Source organism: Pseudophryne corroboree, chromosome 6 (genome assembly GCF_028390025.1).
Source record: "Pseudophryne corroboree isolate aPseCor3 chromosome 6, aPseCor3.hap2, whole genome shotgun sequence".
NCBI classification, from domain to species: Eukaryota; Metazoa; Chordata; class Amphibia; order Anura; family Myobatrachidae; genus Pseudophryne; species Pseudophryne corroboree.
Window position 1 is genome coordinate 9,702,325 of NC_086449.1, and position 21,682 is coordinate 9,724,006.

Below are 21,682 nucleotides of genomic sequence, written 5' to 3' on the forward strand. Positions count from 1 at the left end.
CCGGAACCACGTTTCTCACCACCCAGGATGCCAAGGCCTCAGTTATCCGCTTTGCAGTAGGATGACTGCTGTGATATTTCATCTTCCTCGCAAAGGACTGTTGGACAGTCAATTGCTTGGTGGAAGTAGTAAAAGTGGTCTTACGACTTCCCCTCTGGGATGACCATCGACTCCCAGCAGCAACAACAGCAGCGCCAGCAGCAGTAGGCGTTACACGCAAGGATGCATCGGAGGAATCCCAGGCAGGAGAGGACTCGTCAGAATTGCCAGTGACATGGCCTGCAGGACTATTGGCATTCCTGGGGAAGGAGGAAATTGACACTGAGGGAGTTGGTGGGGTGGTTTGCGTGAGCTTGGTTACAAGAGGAAGGGATTTACTGGTCAGTGGACTGCTTCCGCTGTCACCCAAAGTTTTTGAACTTGTCACTGACTTATTATGAATGCGCTGCAGGTGACGTATAAGGGAGGATGTTCCGAGGTGGTTAACGTCCTTACCCCTACTTATTACAGCTTGACAAAGGGAACACACGGCTTGACACCTGTTGTCCGCATTTCTGTTGAAATACCTCCACACCGAAGAGCTGATTTTTTTGGTATTTTCACCAGGCATGTCAACGGCCATATTCCTCCCACGGACAACAGGTGTCTCCCCGGGTGCCTGACTTAAACAAACCACCTCACCATCAGAATCCTCCTGGTCAATTTCCTCCCCAGCGCCAGCAACACCCATATCCTCCTCATCCTGGTGTACTTCAACACTGACATCTTCAATCTGACTATCAGGAACTGGACTGCGGGTGCTCCTTCCAGCACTTGCAGGGGGCGGGCAAATGGTGGAAGGCGCATGCTCTTCACGTCCAGTGTTGGGAAGGTCAGGCATCGCAACCGACACAATTGGACTCTCCTTGTGGATTTGGGATTTCGAAGAACGCACAGTTCTTTGCGGTGCTACTGCTTTTGCCAGCTTGAGTCTTTTCATTTTTCTAGCGAGAGGCTGAGTGCCTCCATCCTCATGTGAAGCTGAACCACTAGCCATGAACATAGGCCAGGGCCTCAGCCGTTCCTTGCCACTCCGTGTGGTAAATGGCATATTGGCAAGTTTACGCTTCTCCTCCGACAATTTTATTTTAGGTTTTGGAGTCCTTTTTTTACTGATATTTGGTGTTTTGGATTTGACATGCTCTGTACTATGACATTGGGCATCGGCCTTGGCAGACGACGTTGCTGGCATTTCATCGTCTCGGCCATGACTAGTGGCAGCAGCTTCAGCACGAGGTGGAAGTGGATCTTGATCTTTCCCTAATTTTGGAACCTCAACATTTTTGTTCTCCATATTTTAATAGGCACAACTAAAAGGCACCTCAGGTAAACAATGGAGATGGATGGATACTAGTATACAATTATGGACGGACTGCCGAGTGCCGACACAGAGGTAGCTACAGCCGTGAACTACCGTACTGTACTGTGTCTGCTGCTAATATAGACTGGTTGATAAAGAGATGTAGTAGTATGTATAAGTATAAAGAAGAAAGAAAAAAAAACCACGGGTAGGTGGTATACAATTATGGACGGACTGCCGAGTGCCGACACAGAGGTAGCTACAGCCATGGACTACCGTACTGTACTGTGTCTGCTGCTAATATAGACTGGTTGATAAAGAGATGTAGTAGTATGTATAAGTATAAAGAAGAAAGAAAAAAACCACGGGTAGGTGGTATACAATTATGGACGGACTGCCGAGTGCCGACACAGAGGTAGCTACAGCCGTGGACTACCGTACTGTACTGTGTCTGCTGCTAATATAGACTGGTTGATAAAGAGATGTAGTAGTATGTATAAGTATAAAGAAGAAAGAAAAAAAAACCACGGGTAGGTGGTATACAATTATGGACGGACTGCCGAGTGCCGACACAGAGGTAGCTACAGCCGTGGACTACCGTACTGTACTGTGTCTGCTGCTAATATAGACTGGTTGATAAAGAGATGTAGTAGTATGTATGTATAAAGAAGAAAGAAAAAAAAACCTCGGGTAGGTGGTATACAATTATGGACGGACTTCCGAGTGCCGACACAGAGGTAGCTACAGCCGTGAACTACCGTACTGTACTGTGTCTGCTGCTAATATAGACTGGTTGATAAAGAGATGTAGTAGTATGTATGTATAAAGAAGAAAGAAAAAAAAACCTCGGGTAGGTGGTATACAATTATGGACGGACTGCCGAGTGCCGACACAGAGGTAGCTACAGCCGTGAACTACCGTACTGTACTGTGTCTGCTGCTAATATAGACTGGTTGATAAAGAGATGTAGTAGTATGTATGTATAAAGACGAAAGAAAAAAAAACCTCGGGTAGGTGGTATACAATTATGGACGGACTGCCGAGTGCCGACACAGAGGTAGCTACAGCCGTGAACTACCGTACTGTACTGTGTCTGCTGCTAATATAGACTGGTTGATAAAGAGATGTAGTAGTATGTATGTATAAAGAAGAAAGAAAAAAAAACCACGGGTAGGTGGTATACAATTATGGACGGACTGCCGAGTGCCGACACAGAGGTAGCTACAGCCGTGGTCTACCGTACTGTACTGTGTCTGCTGCTAATATAGACTGGTTGATAAAGAGATGTAGTAGTATGTATGTATAAAGAAGAAAGAAAAAAAAACCACGGGTAGGTGGTATACAATTATGGATGGACTGCCGAGTGCCGACACAGAGGTAGCTACAGCCGTGAACTACCGTACTGTGTCTGCTGCGACTGGATGATAAATAATGATATAAAAAATATATATATATCACTACTGCAGCCGGACAGGTATATATTATATAATGACGGACCTGCTGGACACTGTCTGTCAGCAGAATGAGTTTTTTATAGAATAAAAAAAAAAAACACCACACAAGTGAAGTCACACGACGAGTGTTTAACTTTTTCAGGCAATCACAATATAGTATACTACTAACTATACTGGTGGTCAGTGTGGTCAGGTCACTGGTCAGTCACACTGGCAGTGGCACTCCTGCAGCAAAAGTGTGCACTGTTTAATTTTAATATAATATGTACTCCTGGCTCCTGCTATAACCTATAACTGGCACTGCAGTGCTCCCCAGTCTCCCCCACAATTATAAGCTGTGTGAGCTGAGCACAGTCAGATATATACATAGATGATGCAGCACACTGGGCTGAGCAGTGCACACAGATATGGTATGTGACTGAGTCACTGTGTGTATCGTTTTTTTCAGGCAGAGAACGGATATATTAAATAAAACTGCACTGTCTGGTGGTCACTGTGGTCAGTCACTAGTAAACTCTGCACTCTCTACACTTCTACAGTACTCCTAAGCTCCAGTAAATCAGGTCAATCTCTCTCTCTCTCTCTTCTAATCTAAATGGAGAGGACGCCAGCCACGTCCTCTCCCTATCAATCTCAATGCACGTGTGAAAATGGCGGCGACGCGCGGCTCCTTATATAGAATCCGAGTCTCGCGAGAATCCGACAGCGTCATGATGATGTTCGGGCGCGCTCGGGTTAACCGAGCAAGGTGGGAGGATCCGAGTCTGCTCGGACCCGTGAAAAAAACCATGAAGTTTGGGCGGGTTCGGATTCAGAGAAACCGAACCCGCTCATCTCTACTGGAAACGAGTGGAAATGAATGTTATTGAGGTTAAAAATACTGTAGGAGCAAAATTACCCCCAAATTCTGTGATTTAAGCTGTTTTTATGTTTTTTTTCTCCAAAAATCATCCAGATCCAAAACCAAAACACGAAAATGGAATTAGAACCAAAACCAAAACATAAAACACGAAAAGTGCCTGCCGCGCATCTCTAATAAATACCTTATGAAGATGATAGGACTACTATCCTAATGGAGACACTTGTGCTAATACAGGTTGAGTATCCCTTATCCAAAATGCTTGGGACCAGAGGTATTTTGAATATCGGATTTTTCCGTATTTTGGAATAATTGCATACCATAATGAGATATCATGGTGATGGGACCTAAGTTTAAGCTCAGAATGCATTTATGTTTCATATACACCTTATACACACAGCCTGAAGGTCATTTTAGACAATATTTTTTATAACTTTATGCATTAAACAAAGTGTGTCTACATTCACACAATTCATTTATGTTTCATATACACCTTATACACACAGCCTGAAAGTCATTTAATACAATATTTTTAATAACTTTGTGTATTAAACAAGGTTTGTGTACATTGAGCCATCAAAAAACAAAAGTTTCACTATCTCAGTCTCACTCAACAAAGTCCGTATTTCGGAATATTCCGTATTTAGGATATTTGGATATGGGATACTCAACCTGTACTGCATCTTATGGAAATTATTTTATCGGTCAATTGTTGGTCTTCACTTGAACATTATAAAAATTCTGAAATAATTACACAATGCGGGTGTAAAAATTGTTAAATTATGTGAACGAACAAACATTCAGTGACTGTACAGCAGAGTATAATACTGTATATTTGCACTAAGTAATGCTAACAGCAAAAGACTTAAAAAAACTGTTTCAAAATGCATATTAAATTCTGCAAAATATTATAAAAGCACTCCACTGGACTCCAATATAAAATTAAATTACGAAGATTGATTTCTTGTGTGAGTAAATATAATATTACAATGTAAGAAATGGGCTCACCAGTAATTTTAATAGAGTCTTAAACTCACATCCCAATTCAAAGGCTATTATTTTCTGGAAAGAAAAAAAAACACATGAGAATAATAATATACGTTAACACATTCACAATTATGTGTTACAGTCAAGTTTCAGCTGCATGAAAAGCAATTTTAATTAAGATTAATGTAAACTTCTATTATTGTATATCCAGCTAATTATAATTGGGGACAATGTGGAAATTACACTTCTTTTAAAACAGTAATATGGTCTAATATGTATATACTGTATATGACACTTTTTGTTTTATATTAATTACATCACTTTTACTAAATCACTTTCCAAGTGTATAGGTGGGGGCACTGGTGTCATTATTTGCAGCCCACCCTTGGAAAGGTTGAATCCCCTTTTGTCTTACAGAACCCGGCCATATTAGTACAGTAGACACTACAAAAGGGGGGTACATATGTATAAAGCTATTTTTTTTCCCAAAACTGTCCCCAAAATTGTGGATTTTTTTAATTGATGAAATGATGTGAATAAGAGCCATTTATCCCTTATTCAGTATGATTTTATTAACACATCTGCAAATTTGTTAATACAATTATAGTGAATGAAGGTTAAATCGCTACTATTTACATAATTTGATCATTTAAAAGAATCTACAATTTTTGGGTCATTTTTTTTTTAAACATTAGCTAGCTAAGTGGTTATAAGAATATAAGTGACTATCACTGTATTAACTCCACATTACAGACCAAAGGTATACAATTACCAGCAAGCTGTAGGACTGGTCAGCTACACATTGTCCTCTTGTTGCTCTCTCACTTTCAGAGCAATTCTGCAAAGGTGATAAAAAGCAGATTTGTATCTAGTGTATGCCATATTTATTATTGGTAAATCTCCACTTATAGGTCACACAGTGACATCACATGCATCATATTAACAGGTTATAAAGTACTGTTATAATGAATTACCATGTAACTGAGATTATCCATGACACTGTCGTGTAATAATAAACCTATAACAGTCTGAACAGGTAAATCATGGAACACGGCTAATACCAAGATTGTTCTAATAATATGTCGGAAAGATTTATGTTAAAAAACCATTAAACTCATTTCTGCAGCTGTTAGAGCGCCTTTATACTATTTTGAGTGCTGAACCAATTATCTCCATTTTGATATCTTGTAGCTGTTTTTGCTCCTGGTGGGGCCGGTATTACACCATTGACCATGACGTGGTGGTTTTTGTCAAGAGGCAAGAGTTTGTTTTGCAGGATAGAAGTATCAAAACATCCCACACCAACACAATCTACTTTTATTGTCAGCTTGTGCAAAATTTAGGTAACAGATATTTTTTTTTTTAGGTTTGAGATATTTAATAGTGAGCGTCTCCCCTCACCATATACAACAGCAAACCGCCAGCACAATGCGGGATTCTGTATCCCCCCCCTGCTCCCTGTCAAAGTCGAAAAATATTGTAATACATGCCCCATGTACTAACCCCATGCACATGCCCGCTGCTCGTGCACTCAGTCCTCCGTTCGTGCACATATCCGCAATTTGCGTAGGATCGCTCCGGCGATCATGCGCGTGATATGGGTATTTACTAGAGATGTGCACTTGAAATTTTTCGGGTTTTGGTTTTGGGTTCGGTTCCGCGGCCGTGTTTTGGGTTCGACCGCGTTTTGGCAAAACCTCACCGAATTTTTTTTGTCGGATTCGGGTGTGTTTTGGATTCGGGTGTTTTTTTCAAAAAACACTAAAAAACAGCTTAAATCATAGAATTTGGGGGTCATTTTGATCCCAAAGTATTATTAACCTCAAAAACCATAATTTCCACTCATTTTCAGTCTATTCTGAATACCTCACACCTCACAATATTATTTTTAGTCCTAAAATTTGCACCGAGGTCGCTGGATGACTAAGCTAAGCGACCCTAGTGGCCGACACAAACACCTGGCCCATCTAGGAGTGGCACTGCAGTGTCACGCAGGATGGCCCTTCCAAAAAACACTCCCCAAACAGCACATGATGCAAAGAAAAAAAGAGGCGCAATGAGGTAGCTGTGTGAGTAAGATAAGCGACCCTAGTGGCCGACACAAACACCTGGCCCATCTAGGAGTGGCACTGCAGTGTCACGCAGGATGGCCCTTCCAAAAAACACTCCCCAAACAGCACATGACGCAAAGAAAAAAAGAGGCGCAATGAGGTAGCTGTGTGAGTAAGATAAGCGACCCTAGTGGCCGACACAAACACCTGGCCCATCTAGGAGTGGCACTGCAGTGTCACGCAGGATGGCCCTTCCAAAAAACACTCCCCAAACAGCACATGACGCAAAGAAAAAAAGAGGCGCAATGAAGTAGCTGTGTGAGTAAGATAAGCGACCCTAGTGGCCGACACAAACACCTGGCCCATCTAGGAGTGGCACTGCAGTGTCACGCAGGATGGCCCTTCCAAAAAACACTCCCCAAACAGCACATGACGCAAAGAAAAAAAGAGGCGCAATGAGGTAGCTGTGTGAGTAAGATAAGCGACCCTAGTGGCCGACACAAACACCTGGCCCATCTAGGAGTGGCACTGCAGTGTCACGCAGGATGGCCCTTCCAAAAAACACTCCCCAAACAGCACATGACGCAAAGAAAAAAAGAGGCGCAATGAGGTAGCTGTGTGAGTAAGATAAGCGACCCTAGTGGCCGACACAAACACCGGGCCCATCTAGGAGTGGCACTGCAGTGTCACGCAGGATGGTCCTTCCAAAAAACACTCCCCAAACAGCACATGACGCAAATAAAAAAAGAGGCGCAATGAGGTAGCTGTGTGAGTAAGCTAAGCGACCCTAGTGGCCGACACAAACACCTGGCCCATCTAGGAGTGGCACTGCAGTGTCACGCAGGATGGCCCTTCCAAAAAACACTCCCCAAACAGCACATGACGCAAAGAAAAAAAGAGGCGCAATGAGGTAGCTGTGTGAGTAAGCTAAGCGACCCTAGTGGCCGACACAAACACCTGGCCCATCTAGGAGTGGCACTGCAGTGTCACGCAGGATGGCCCTTCCAAAAAACACTCCCCAAACAGCACATGACGCAAAGAAAAAAAAAGGCGCAATGAGGTAGCTGTGTGAGTAAGCTAAGCGACCCTAGTGGCCGACACAAACACCTGGCCCATCTAGGAGTGGCACTGCAGTGTCACGCAGGATGGCCCTTCCAAAAAACACTCCCCAAACAGCACATGACGCAAAGAAGAAAAAAAGAGGCGCAATGAGGTAGCTGTGTGAGTAAGCTAAGCGACCCTAGTGGCCGACACAAACACCTGGCCCAACTAGGAGTGGCACTGCAGTGTCACGCAGGATGGCCCTTCCAAAAAACACTCCCCAAACAGCACATGACGCAAATAAAAATGAAAGAAAAAAGAGGTGCAAGATGGAATTGTCCTTGGGCCCTCCCACCCACCCTTATGTTGTATAAACAGGACATGCACACTTTAACCAACCCATCATTTCAGTGACAGGGTCTGCCACACGACTGTGACTGAAATGACGGGTTGGTTTGGACCCCCACTGAAAAAGAAGCAATTAATCTCTCCTTGCACAAACTGGCTCTACAGAGGCAAGATGTCCACCTCATCATCATCCTCCGATATATCACCGTGTACATCCCGCTCCTCACAGATTATCAATTCGTCCCCACTGGAATCCACCATCTCAGCTCCCTGTGTACTTTGTGGAGGCAATTGCTGCTGGTCAATGTCTCCACGGAGGAATTGATTATAATTCATTTTAATGAACATCATCTTCTCCACATTTTCTGGAAGTAACCTCGTACGCCGATTGCTGACAAGGTGAGCGGCGGCACTAAACACTCTTTCGGAGTACACACTTGTGGGAGGGCAACTTAGGTAGAATAAAGCCAGTTTGTGCAAGGGCCTCCAAATTGCCTCTTTTTCCTGCCAGTATAAGTACGGACTGTCTGACGTGCCTACTTGGATGCGGTCACTCATATAATCCTCCACCATTCTTTCAATGGGGAGAGAATCATATGCAGTGACAGTAGACGACATGTCCGTAATCGTTGTCAGGTCCTTCAGTCCGGACCAGATGTCAGCATCAGCAGTCGCTCCAGACTGCCCTGCATCACCGCCAGCGGGTGGGCTCGGAATTCTGAGCCTTTTCCTCGCACCCCCAGTTGCTGGAGAATGTGAAGGAGGAGATGTTGACAGGTCGCGTTCCGCTTGACTTGACAATTTTCTCACCAGCAGGTCTTTGAACCCCAGCAGACTTGTGTCTGCCGGAAAGAGAGATCCAAGGTAGGTTTTAAATCTAGGATCGAGCACGGTGGCCAAAATGTAGTGCTCTGATTTCAACAGATTGACCACCCGTGAATCCTTGTTAAGCGAATTAAGGGCTCCATCCACAAGTCCCACATGCCTAGCGGAATCGCTCCCTTTTAGCTCCTCCTTCAATGCCTCCAGCTTCTTCTGCAAAAGCCTGATGAGGGGAATGACCTGACTCAGGCTGGCAGTGTCTGAACTGACTTCACGTGTTGCAAGTTCAAAAGGTTGCAGAACCTTGCACAACGTTGAAATCATTCTCCACTGCGCTTGAGACAGGTACATTCCACCTCCTATATCGTGCTCAATTGTATAGGCTTGAATGGCCTTTTGCTGCTCCTCCAACCTCTGAAGCATATATAGGGTTGAATTCCACCTCGTTACCACTTCTTGCTTCAGATGATGCTCCAGTCTTCTGTACGTGGTGCCTGTACGCCGAAAGTGTCCCGCAATTCTTCTGGCCACCGACAGCATCTCTTGCACGCCCCTGTCGTTTTTTAAAAAATTCTGCACCACCAAATTCAAGGTATGTGCAAAACATGGGACGTGCTGGAATTTGCCCATATTTAATGCACACACAATATTGCTGGCGTTGTCCGATGCCACAAATCCACAGGAGAGTCCAATTGGGGTAAGCCATTCCGCGATGATCTTCCTCAGTTGCCGTAAGAGGTTTTCAGCTGTGTGGTTATTCTGGAAACCGGTGATACAAAGCGTAGCCTGCCTAGGAAAGAGTTGGCGTTTGCGAGATGCTGCTACTGGTGCCGCCGCTGCTGTTCTTGCGGCGGGAGTCCATACATCTACCCAGTGGGCTGTCACAGTCATATAGTCCTGACCCTGCCCTGCTCCACTTGTCCACATGTCCGTGGTTAAGTGGACATTGGGTACAACTGCATTTTTTAGGACACCGGTGAGTCTTTTTCTGACGTCCGTGTACATTCTCGGTATCGCCTGCCTAGAGAAGTGGAACCTAGATGGTATTTGGTAACGGGGGCACACTACCTCAAGAAATTGTCTAGTTCCCTGTGAACTAACGGCGGATACCGGACGCACGTCTAACACCAACATAGTTGTCAAGGCCTCAGTTATCCGCTTTGCAACAGGATGACTGCTGTGATATTTCATCTTCCTCGCAAAGGACTGTTGGACAGTCAATTGCTTGGTGGAAGTAGTAAAAGTGGGCTTACGACTTCCCCTCTGGGATGACCATCGACTCCCAGCAGCAACAACAGCAGCGCCAGCAGCAGTAGGCGTTACACGCAAGGATGCATCGGAGGAATCCCAGGCAGGAGAGGACTCGTCAGAATTGCCAGTGACATGGCCTGCAGGACTATTGGCATTCCTGGGGAAGGAGGAAATTGACACTGAGGGAGTTGCTGGGGTGGTTTGCGTGAGCTTGGTTACAAGAGGAAGGGATTTACTGGTCAGTGGACTGCTTCCGCTGTCGCCCAAAGTTTTTGAACTTGTCACTGACTTATTATGAATGCGCTGCAGGTGACGTATAAGGGAGGATGTTCCGAGGTGGTTAACGTCCTTACCCCTACTTATTACAGCTTGACAAAGGCAACACACGGCTTGACAAATGTTGTCCGCATTTCTGTTGAAATACTTCCACACCGAAGAGCTGATTTTTTTGGTATTTTCACCAGGCATGTCAACGGCCCTATTCCTCCCACGGACAACAGGTGTCTCCCCGGGTGCCTGACTTAAACAAACCACCTCACCATCAGAATCCTCCTTGTCAATTTCCTCCCCAGCGCCAGCAACACCCATATCCTCCTCATCCTGGTGTACTTCAACACTGACATCTTCAATCTGACTATCAGGAACTGGACTGCGGGTGCTCCTTCCAGCACTTGCAGGGGGCGTGCAAATGGTGGAAGGCGCATGCTCTTCACGTCCAGTGTTGGGAAGGTCAGGCATCGCAACCGACACAATTGGACTCTCCTTGTGGATTTGGGATTTCGAAGAACGCACAGTTCTTTGCAGTGCTTTTGCCAGCTTGAGTCTTTTCATTTTTCTAGCGAGAGGCTGAGTGCTTCCATCCTCATGTGAAGCTGAACCACTAGCCATGAACATAGGCCAGGGCCTCAGCCGTTCCTTGCCACTCCGTGTGGTAAATGGCATATTGGCAAGTTTACGCTTCTCCTCCGACAATTTTATTTTAGATTTTGGAGTCCTTTTTTTACTGATATTTGGTGTTTTGGATTTTACATGCTCTGTACAATAACATTGGGCATCGGCCTTGGCAGACGACGTTGCTGGCATTTCATCGTCTCGGCCATGACTAGTGGCAGCAGCTTCAGCACGAGGTGGAAGTGGATCTTGATCTTTCCCTGATTTTGGAACCTCAACAACTAAAAGGCACCTCAGGTAAACAATGGAGATGGATGGATACTAGTATACTTATGGATGGACCAGCGACTGCCGACACAGAGGTAGCTACAGCCGTGGACTACCGTACTGTGTCTGCTGCTAATATAGACTGGATGATAATGAGATGAAATTAATATATATATATATATATATATATATAATATCACTAGTACTGCAGCCGGACAGGTATATATATTTATTATGTAATGACTGATGATGGACCTGCTGGACACTGTCAGCTCAGCAGCACCGCAGACTGCTACAGTAAGCTACTATAGTAGTATGTATCAAGAAGAAAGAAAAACAAAAAAAACACGGGTAGGTGGTATACAATTATGGATGGACCAGCGACTGCCGACACAGAGGTAGCTACAGCCGTGGACTACCGTACTGTGTCTGCTGCTAATATAGACTGGATGATAATGAGATGAAATTAATATATATATATATATAATATCACTAGTACTGCAGCCGGACAGGTATATATATTTATTATGTAATGACTGATGACGGACCTGCTGGACACTGTCAGCTCAGCAGCACCGCAGACTGCTACAGTAAGCTACTATAGTAGTATGTATCAAGAAGAAAGAAAAAAAAAAAAACCACGGGTAGGTGGTATACAATTATGGATGGACCAGCGACTGCCGACACAGAGGTAGCTACAGCCGTGGACTACCGTACTGTGTCTGCTGCTAATATAGACTGGATGATAATGAGATGAAATTAATATATATATATATATATATAATATCACTAGTACTGCAGCCGGACAGGTATATATATTTATTATGTAATGACTGATGACGGACCTGCTGGACACTGTCAGCTCAGCAGCACCGCAGACTGCTACAGTAAGCTACTATAGTAGTATGTATCAAGAAGAAAGAAAAAAAAAAAAAAACACGGGTAGGTGGTATACAATTATGGATGGACCAGCGACTGCCGACACAGAGGTAGCTACAGCCGTGGACTACCGTACTGTGTCTGCTGCTAATATAGACTGGATGATAATGAGATGAAATGAATATATATATATATATATATAATATCACTAGTACTGCAGCCAGACAGGTATATATATTTATTATGTAATGACTGATGACGGACCTGCTGGACACTGTCAGCTCAGCAGCACCGCAGACTGCTACAGTAAGCTACTATAGTAGTATGTATCAAGAAGAAAGAAAAAAAAAAAAAACACGGGTAGGTGGTATACAATTATGGATGGACCAGCGACTGCCGACACAGAGGTAGCTACAGCCGTGGACTACCGTACTGTGTCTGCTGCTAATATAGACTGGATGATAATGAGATGAAATTAATATATATATATATATATAATATCACTAGTACTGCAGCCGGACAGGTATATATATTTATTATGTAATGACTGATGACGGACCTGCTGGACACTGTCAGCTCAGCAGCACCGCAGACTGCTACAGTAAGCTACTATAGTAGTATGTATCAAGAAGAAAGAAAAAAAAAAACACGGGTAGGTGGTATGCAATTATATATATATTATATACAATTATATATATATATATATTTAACTGGTGGTGATTAATTAAACTGGTGGTCAGGTCACTGGTCACACTATCAGCAACTTGCAAGTAGTACTCGAGTCCTAAGCAGACAATCACAATATATACTGGTGGTCAGTGTGGTCACAATGGCAGTGTGGCACTCTGGCAGCAAAAGTGTGCACTGTACGTTAAAATATGTACTCCTGCTCTCAGACTCTAACTGCTCCCCACTGTCTCCCCCACAAGTCAGATATACAGTCACACTATCACTTCAGCAAGTAGTAGTACTCCTCCTAATGCTCCCCAAAATTACTAAAGTAAATACTGTGTCTCTCTCTACTCTAGTCTCACTCTCTTCTCTATAAACGGAGAGGACGCCAGCCACGTCCTCTCCCTATCAATCTCAATGCACGTGTGAAAATGGCGGCGACGCGCGGCTCCTTATTTAGAATCCGAGTCTCGTGATAGAATCCGAGCCTCGCGAGAATCCGACAGCGGGATGATGACGTTCGGGCGCGCTCGGGTTAACCGAGCATGGCGGGAAGATCCGAGTCGCTCGGCCCCGTGTAAAAAAACCTGAAGTTCGGGCGGGTTCGGATTCCGAGGAACCGAACCCGCTCATCTCTAGTATTTACGGCGGAGTTTGTGAGCGCGTAGAGGGTTATTAGAACATTACATATTTAACCCAAATAGTGCACATTGTACACATAGCCCCCTGCACCACATCAGAAAGAAATAGCTGTTTAAAATGATAACAGAACAAAGGGATTCACCTTTACAGGATAGGAGGGGACAGAACAAGGTTACAAGGTGGTGTTTGGTATCCAGCTGTAGGGTATTTTAAGGGAAACATTCTGGTGTTGGTTTGAGGAAAATCGCATGTTCCTGAGGATAGTTAGATGCAGAAGCAGAATATAGGTTTAAACTTTATTTGCTGTGTATTGTGTATGCGGGGGGAATCCAGAGGAGACCACCCACAGGAGCAGTTGAGAAAGACATAGCCCACCTTTTAAAATCAACCTATGACCCCTCCCGTAATGAAAAGGTACATCTCTGTGTCCAATAGACAAAGGGATTACAGTGACCATTGTATTGTTTTGGATGAAGTGAATAAAGAGAGCTTGCAGCAGGCTTGGGGACACAAGACACTGAACGCTATCTGTATGACCAGCGGAGGACCGACTCGGGTTGCGCTTGCGAAACATTCTCACGTATGTACATTCTCTGTAGCCATTATTCTGTTTAGAATTTCTTGTTAGCCTGTAGTGTATAAATTGTATTGTTTACCTTTTTAGAATCAATCCACAGTGGCCTTAGAACCCTGTGGTTTCAACTACAAATCGGTGTGGTGTCTTCAATTTCCTGCAAGGGAGTTTAAAGGGTATTTATCTGTATAAGGTGTATACGTATTGATAAGGTGTATGCACTGCGGGTACTTTATACCATCAGCGCTACTTAAGGTTTAAGGTATAACATCATTGCAGAGCTTTGCTGCATAAGGTTTAAAGTGTAATCATATCATTGCATTGTATAACTGTATAAGGTTTTAAGGTGTATTAAATGTGTGCGCGCACGCTGTGTGTGCTTTGTACCCACAGTGCGTCGTTTGTACGCTGAGTGCAAATACGGTACGGGACTCTGTGCGCAAATAGCGTACGAAGTACGTAGCGTGAGCTAGCGACCGCAGCAGCTCCATGGTAAAGGTGTGTTTAAAGGTATAGCTTTATGGTTTAAGATAATATCAACATTATCATCCCTTCCCCTCCGATGTCCCCAGGTCCTGTGTCCCTCCTATCCCTCTCTCCACCCTCATGTCCCCAGGGACTGTGTCCCTCCTATTCCTCTCTCCACCCTCATTTCCCCAGGGACTGTGTCCCTCCTTTCCCTCTCTCCCCCCCATGTCCCCAGGACCTGTGTCCCTACTTTCCCTCTCCCCCCCCCCATGTCCCCAGGTCCCGTGTCCCTACTTTCCCTCTCTCCACCCTCATGTCCCCAAGGACTGTGTCCCTCCTATTCCTCTCTCCACCCTCATTTCCCCAGGGACTGTGTCCCTACTTTCCCTCTCTCCACCCTCATGTCCGCAGGGACTGTGTTCCTCCTATCCCTCTCTCCACCCTCATGTCCCCAGGTCCTGTGTCCCTACTTTCCCTCTCTCCACCCTCATGTCCCCAGGTTCTGTGTCCCTACTTTCCCTCTCTCCCCCCCCATGTCCCCAGGTCCTGTGTCCCTACTTTCCCTCTCTCCACCCTCATGTCCCCAGGTCCTGTGTCCCTACTTTCCCTCTCTCCCCCACCATGTCCCCAGGTCCTGTGTCCCTATTTTCCCTCTCTCCCCCCCCCATGTCCCCAGGTCCTGTGTCCCTACTTTCCCTCTCTCCACCCCCATGTCCCCAGGTCCTGTGTCCCTACTTTCCCTCTCTCCACCCTCATGTCCCCAGGGACTGTGTCTCTCCTATCCCTCTCTCCACCCTCATGTCCCCAGGGACTGTGTCCCTCCTATCCCTCTCTACACCCCCATGTCCCCAGGTCCTGTGTCCCTCCTATCCCTCTATCCACTCCCATGTCCCCAGGTCCTTTGTCCCTCCTATCCCACTCTCCACCCTCATGTCCCCAGGGACTGTGTCCCTCCTATCCATCTCTCCACCCCCATGTCCCCAGGTCCTGTGTCCCTCCTATCCCTCTCTCCACCCTCATGTCCCCAGGGACTGTGTCTCTCCTATCCCTCTCTCCACCCTCATGTCCCCAGGGACTGTGTCCCTCCTATCCCTCTCTCCACCCCCATGTCCCCAGGTCCTGTGTCCCTCCTATCCCTCTATCCACTCCCATGTCCCCAGGTCCTTTGTCCCTCCTATCCCACACTCCACCCTCATGTCCCCAGGGACTGTGTCCCTCCTATCCATCTCTCCACCCCCATGTACCCAGGACCTGTGTCCCTCCTATCCATCTCTCCACCCCCATGTCCCCAGGTCCTGTGTCCCTCCTATCTCTCTCTCCACCCCCATGTCCCCAGGGACTGTGTCCCTCCTATCCCCCAGGTCCTGTGTCCCTCCTATCCCTCTCTCCACACCCATGTCCCCAGGGACTGTGTCCCTCCTATTCTTCTCTCCACCCCCATGTCCCCAGGTCCTGTGTCCCTACTTTCCATCTCTCCACCCCCATGTCCCCAGGGACTGTGTCCCTCCTATCCCTCTATCCACCATTATGTCCCCAGGGACTGTGTCACCTCCTATTCCTCTCTCCACCCCCATGTCCCCAGGGACTGTGTCACCTCCTCTCCCTCATGTGCCCAGGTCTTGTGTCAACCCCCATGTACTGTGTAACCCCCTTATGCCCCCAAGTCCTCTTTCCCCCCATCCCCTCCTGCCCCCCTGGGTGTGGATCATAGGGTCAACTGTGTCTAGGTTGACAGTGACTAGGTCGACACCTGAAATTGGTCGACATGGTTTATTTTTAATTTTTTTGAGTGTCGTTTTCTTCGTATAGCGACCATAAACCTCAACTGGTGCACCATGTCCCCTCGCTCGGCACAGGTTACCGTTCCCAATTGTAGTCCATGTGGATCGTAAAGTTTTAAAAAGTTTTTAAAAAAAAAGAAAAAAATTGTGAAAAAATCATGTTGGCCTTTTTCCATGTCGACCTAGTACACGTTGACCAATAGTGGTCGACCTAATGAGCGTCGACCTAAGTGCAGTCGACCTAAGGACTGGATCCCGCCCCCTCATGTCCTGTGTCACAGCTTCACCAGGCTCCTGCATCGCTACAGGGGGGAGGAAGGCTGAAGTTTTGCCTGGGGTACAAAGAAACCTTGCACCGGCCCTGGATAAAGCAGTGATAAGTGCAAGGTGATAACGCACAAGCCAATCAGCTTCAATGTGTAAATTGACAGTGTGGAGCTGATTGGCTGGTGCGTTATCACCTTGCACTTATCACTGCTTTATCACTTCTCCAAGCTTAATACATCTGCCCCAATGATTAATTGCTATTGTAGTTGTGAGCCCGTGATGCATAATATAATGTATTATAGGCATTTTCTAAATGAGTATATCATACATAATAATAAATAACAATTCTGCAGATTACCACCTGTGTTCTTGTATCATATTAGATATCAGGATGCTCCGTAATATTCTATAATGATATTTACCCTGTAATCTTCCTCAGCCTTTAATATGGAGAGTGCAGTATTGATATAAGCTTGCAGTGTGCATTTCTGAAACAGAGTAAAATGTTATTATCATACAGTACATTGGGGGTCATTCCGAGTCGATCGCTCGCTAGCAGATTTTAGCAGCCGTGCAAACGCTATGCCGCCGCCCACTGGGAGTGTATCTTAGCTTAGCAGAAGTGCGAACGAAAGGATCGGAGAGCGGCTACAAAATAATTTTGTGCGGTTTCAGAGTAGCTTCAGACCTACTCAGCGCTTGCGATCACTTCAGACTATTCAGTTCCTGTTTTGACGTCACAAACACGCCCTGCGTTCGCCCAGCCACGCCAGCGTTTTTCCTGGCACTCCCTGAAAATGATCAGTTGACACCCAGGAACGCCCACTACATGTCAATCACTCTGCGGTCAGCAGTGCGACTGAAAAGCTTCGCTAGACCCTGTGTGAAACTACATAGTTTGTTGTAATAGTACATCACGCGTGCGCATTGCGCCACATACGCATGCGCAGAAATGCCGATTTTTTTGCCTCATTGCTGCGCAGCGGCCGAAAGCAGCTAGCGATCAACTCGGAATGACCACCATAGTCACAGCATCCAAATCACAAACGTTACGTTATTAATACAGGGCCGGATTATGGGGCCCATTTATTAACATTATTTTTACTAAAATAATGTGAAAAGGGGAGTTTTCTGTTTTCACACCCTTTTCACATTATTTTAGTATCACCTGAATGAAGTAAAGGGCACTTGGAGCAGTTTTCACGAAAAAACTATGTAAAAAAATACTGCAGTGTGCCCTGTGGTAATCTCGCCAGTTTAGGCTGGTGTAATTATCACAGGGCAGCACTGCCATCTGCACCCTTTTGCCCTTGGCAGGGAAAGTTGTGCAGGAACTGGGCTCCAGTGATCAGCTTTGTGTGTCCGATGGACACACAAGCTGATCACAGTGTTAAAAATAAAAAAATCATACTTACCAGCCCCAGGAGCCGGTGGTAGCTGCGTCTGTGAGCTCTGCCGGGCGCCGGGTGCCCCATTTGCTGCGCTGTGACCCCAGTTCAGTAAAGTGATGCTGCAAAGTGGCAGCGCACTTTACAGCATCGGGGGTCGCAGCGCAGAAGAAGGGCCTGGCGCCCGGCAGCGCTCACCGGAGCAGCGGACATCAGCTCCTGGACTGGTAAGTATGAAATACGGGGGAGGGGGGCTCTTTTGTACACAGACGTAGTCGCGGCGGAGGGATCCCAGCGGCGGTAGTAAAGGGCGACGGCGCATGCGCAGCAGGACATCGGGGTATTTTTTTACTTGGGGGGCCTGGGGCACAGGGATGTGCGGTGAGGTAAATGGCTCAGGAGGCACTGGCTAGTACCAGAGCCAGATTTAAAAAAAAAATGATGAGCCAAAGGGTGCGTGTGGGCATTATACACAGGTGCAGCAGTATATACATGAGGGCATTATACACAGGTGCAGCAGTATATACATGTGGGCATTATACACAGGTGCAGCAGTATATACATGTGGTCATTATATACAGGTGCAGCTGTATATACATGTGGTCATTATACACAGGTGCAGCAGTATATACATGAGGGCATTATACACAGGTGCAGCAGTATATACATGTGGGCATTATACACAGGTGCAGCAGTATATACATGTGGGCATTATACACAGGTGCAGAAGTATATACATGTGGGCATTATACACAGGTGCAGCAGTATATACATGAGGGCATTATACACAGGTGCAGCAGTATATACATGTGGGCATTAAACACAGGTGCAGCAGTATATACATGTGGGCATTAAACACAGGTGCAGCAGTATATACATGTGGGCATTAAACACAGGTGCAGCAGTATATACATGTGGGCATTATACACAGGTGCAGCAGTATTTACATGTGGGCATTATACACAGGTGCAGCAGTATATACATGTGGGCATTATACACAGGTGCAGCAGTATATACATGTGGGCATTATACACAGGTGCAGCAGTATATACATGTGGGCATTAAACACAGGTGCAGCGGTATATACATGTGGGCATTATACACAGGTGCATCTGTATATACATGTGGGCATTATACACAGGTGCAGTGGTATATACATGTGGGCATTATACACAGGTGCATCGGTATATACATGTGGGCATTATACACAGGTGCAGCTGTATATACATGTGCATTATACACAGGTGCAGCAGTATATACATGTGGACATTATACACAGGTGCAGCAGTATATACATGTGGGCATTATACACAGGTGCAGCAGTATATACATGTGGGAATTATACACAGGTGCAGCGGTATATACATGTGGGCATTATACACAGGTGCATCGGTATATACATGTGGGCATTATACACAGGTGCAGCAGTATATACATGTGGGCATTATACACAGGTGCAGCGGTCTATACATGTGGGCATTATACACAGGTGCATCGGTATATACATGTGGGCGTTATACACAGGTGCAGCAGTATATACAATAATTGTGGTAACATGATGTTTTATATGGTAATAAACAGGAATAGTAGAGGTTTCTTACATCCAGAGGTTTCAGTTTCGGAATCTGATATGAGACACCATCTGTAAAAAGGGTAAAAAAAAATTACAAAACCATTAACAACATACAGTAAATGCATTAAAACAATAGTTTTGATAATTCTTATTACTTAATTTCTTTTTGATCAATATACATATACCGTACATGTAGGAATATACTGCCAGGGCCGGCTCCAGTCCTACTAGCACCCTGAGCTAGAATCTTTGACGCCCCCCACCCCAATGCGTGCTCCTAAGGCGCATGCGCTCCTGGGAAGGTGGGCGTGGCCTTGCAACTATATATTAGGTTATCAAACTATATATATATAAAAGCGCTGAACGGCGCTGAAACGTTGCCTTAAAACAGCCGACTTGTGTCATTTTTACTTGAACCTTTGAGTGCCGCCATTGGAGGGATATATATCTATATATATATATATATATATATATAAAATATCACACACCCCTCTATACACACAATTGGCAGCCTAAAGCTGGGTACACACTGGAGCGATGTCGTTCCAAAATGCTGTTGTGTACGCAGGATTGCCCACGCACATGAACGCTTGTGACATACGCTAGGTTTGATGTGTTGCACAACAAACCTAGCGATATCGGCAGCGTCATCATTTATGCTAATGAAGGACGGAACATGGCCATTCCATCCTTTATTAACATCAGGCATTTGAATGCCTGTCATCCCAGTGTGTACCCAGCTTTACACATAATGCCCACAGTAGTGCTCCTTACACATATTGCCCCCAGTGATGAGGATTGGGGGGAAAACACAACGGTCGGAAACATATGGGGAGGCTGTAATCTCTCTCTCCCTATCTCCCTGGTTACTGCTGGCATATACACACCCCAGTTTGGTTTCCCTCTCCTGTCTCCAGCAGCGGCCATCTCAAATATGGTGGTGGTTCATGAGTTCGCGAGCTTTGCTTGGCTTACAGCCGGCACCACATTAGAAATGGATGGCCACCCTTAAAAGCCCGGTGCCGCTCAAGACCACTCCAGTTGAACGTGCCTGGAATCTGCACTGTATAGTGTTATTGAATATCACACCAAGGGGATTATTTATGTAGCCAAATTATAGCTAACGTGTCAGTAATATAAATGTGTATAGTATGAGAATATATATGTGTTAAAATTGTGAGGTAAAAGTTCCTTTATTTATATATGTATATATACTAGGTGATTAATTGTGCCCTACGGGCGCTCTTCACACCGTCATAAAGGGCTATGCCCTCTTAACCCTTGCACGCCCTTGTGGCATGCAATATTTGTATTTTCTCTGACGTCCTAGTGGATGCTGGGAACTCCGTAAGGACCATGGGGAATAGCGGCTCCGCAGGAGACTGGGCACAACTAAAGAAAGCTTTAGGACTACCTGGTGTGCACTGGCTCCTCCCACTATGACCCTCCTCCAGACCTCAGTTAGAATCTTGTGAGCTGGATGCACACTAGGGGCTCTCCTGAGCTCCTAGAAAGAAAGTATATTTTAGGTTTTTTATTTTACAGTGAGATCTGCTGGCAACAGGCTCACTGCAACGAGGGACTAAGGGGAGAAGAAGCGAACCTACCTAACTGGTGGTAGTTTGGGCTTCTTAGGCTACTGGACACCATTAGCTCCAGAGGGATCGACCGCAGGACCCGTCCTTGGTGTTCGTTCCCGGAGCCGCGCCGCCGTCCCCCTTACAGAGCCAGAAGCATGAAGATGGTCCGGAAAATCGGCGGCAGAAGACTTCGGTCTTCACCAAGGTAGCGCACAGCACTGCAGCTGTTCGCCATTGCTCCTCATGTACACCTCACACTCCGGTCACTGATGGGTGCAGGGCGCTGGGGGGGGGGGCGCCCTGAGGGCAATATTACACACCTTGGCTGGCAAATCTACACCATATATAATCCCAGAGGCTATATAGGTGTAAATTAATACCCCTGCCAGAGTTTCAAAAACGCGGAAGAAGTCAGCCGAAAAAGGGGCGGGGCTATCTCCCTCAGCACACTGGCGCCATTTTTCCCTCACAGCTCCGCTGGAAGGAAGCTCCCTGGCTCTCCCCTGCAGTCTACAAGCTACAGAAGGGTAAAAAAGAGAGGGGGGGCA

The 21,682-nt window shown here is 45.8% G+C and overlaps 1 protein-coding gene across 3 annotated transcripts in view; it reads right to left on the reverse strand.

The window, feature by feature from the left end:
• LOC134934755 (uncharacterized) overlaps positions 1 to 21,682 on the reverse strand; it is a 138,193-nt gene that overhangs the window by 64,374 nt on the left and 52,137 nt on the right. For all 3 annotated transcript variants that reach the window (XM_063930121.1, XM_063930120.1, XM_063930122.1), the window contains 4 exons: positions 19,583 to 19,623; positions 17,016 to 17,081; positions 5,412 to 5,477; positions 4,661 to 4,714 (listed from right to left, as the gene is read on the reverse strand). In XM_063930121.1, coding sequence (XP_063786191.1) covers positions 4,661 to 4,714; positions 5,412 to 5,477; positions 17,016 to 17,081; positions 19,583 to 19,623 — 227 coding nt within the window. The remainder of the gene's footprint in view (positions 1 to 4,660; positions 4,715 to 5,411; positions 5,478 to 17,015; positions 17,082 to 19,582; positions 19,624 to 21,682) is intronic.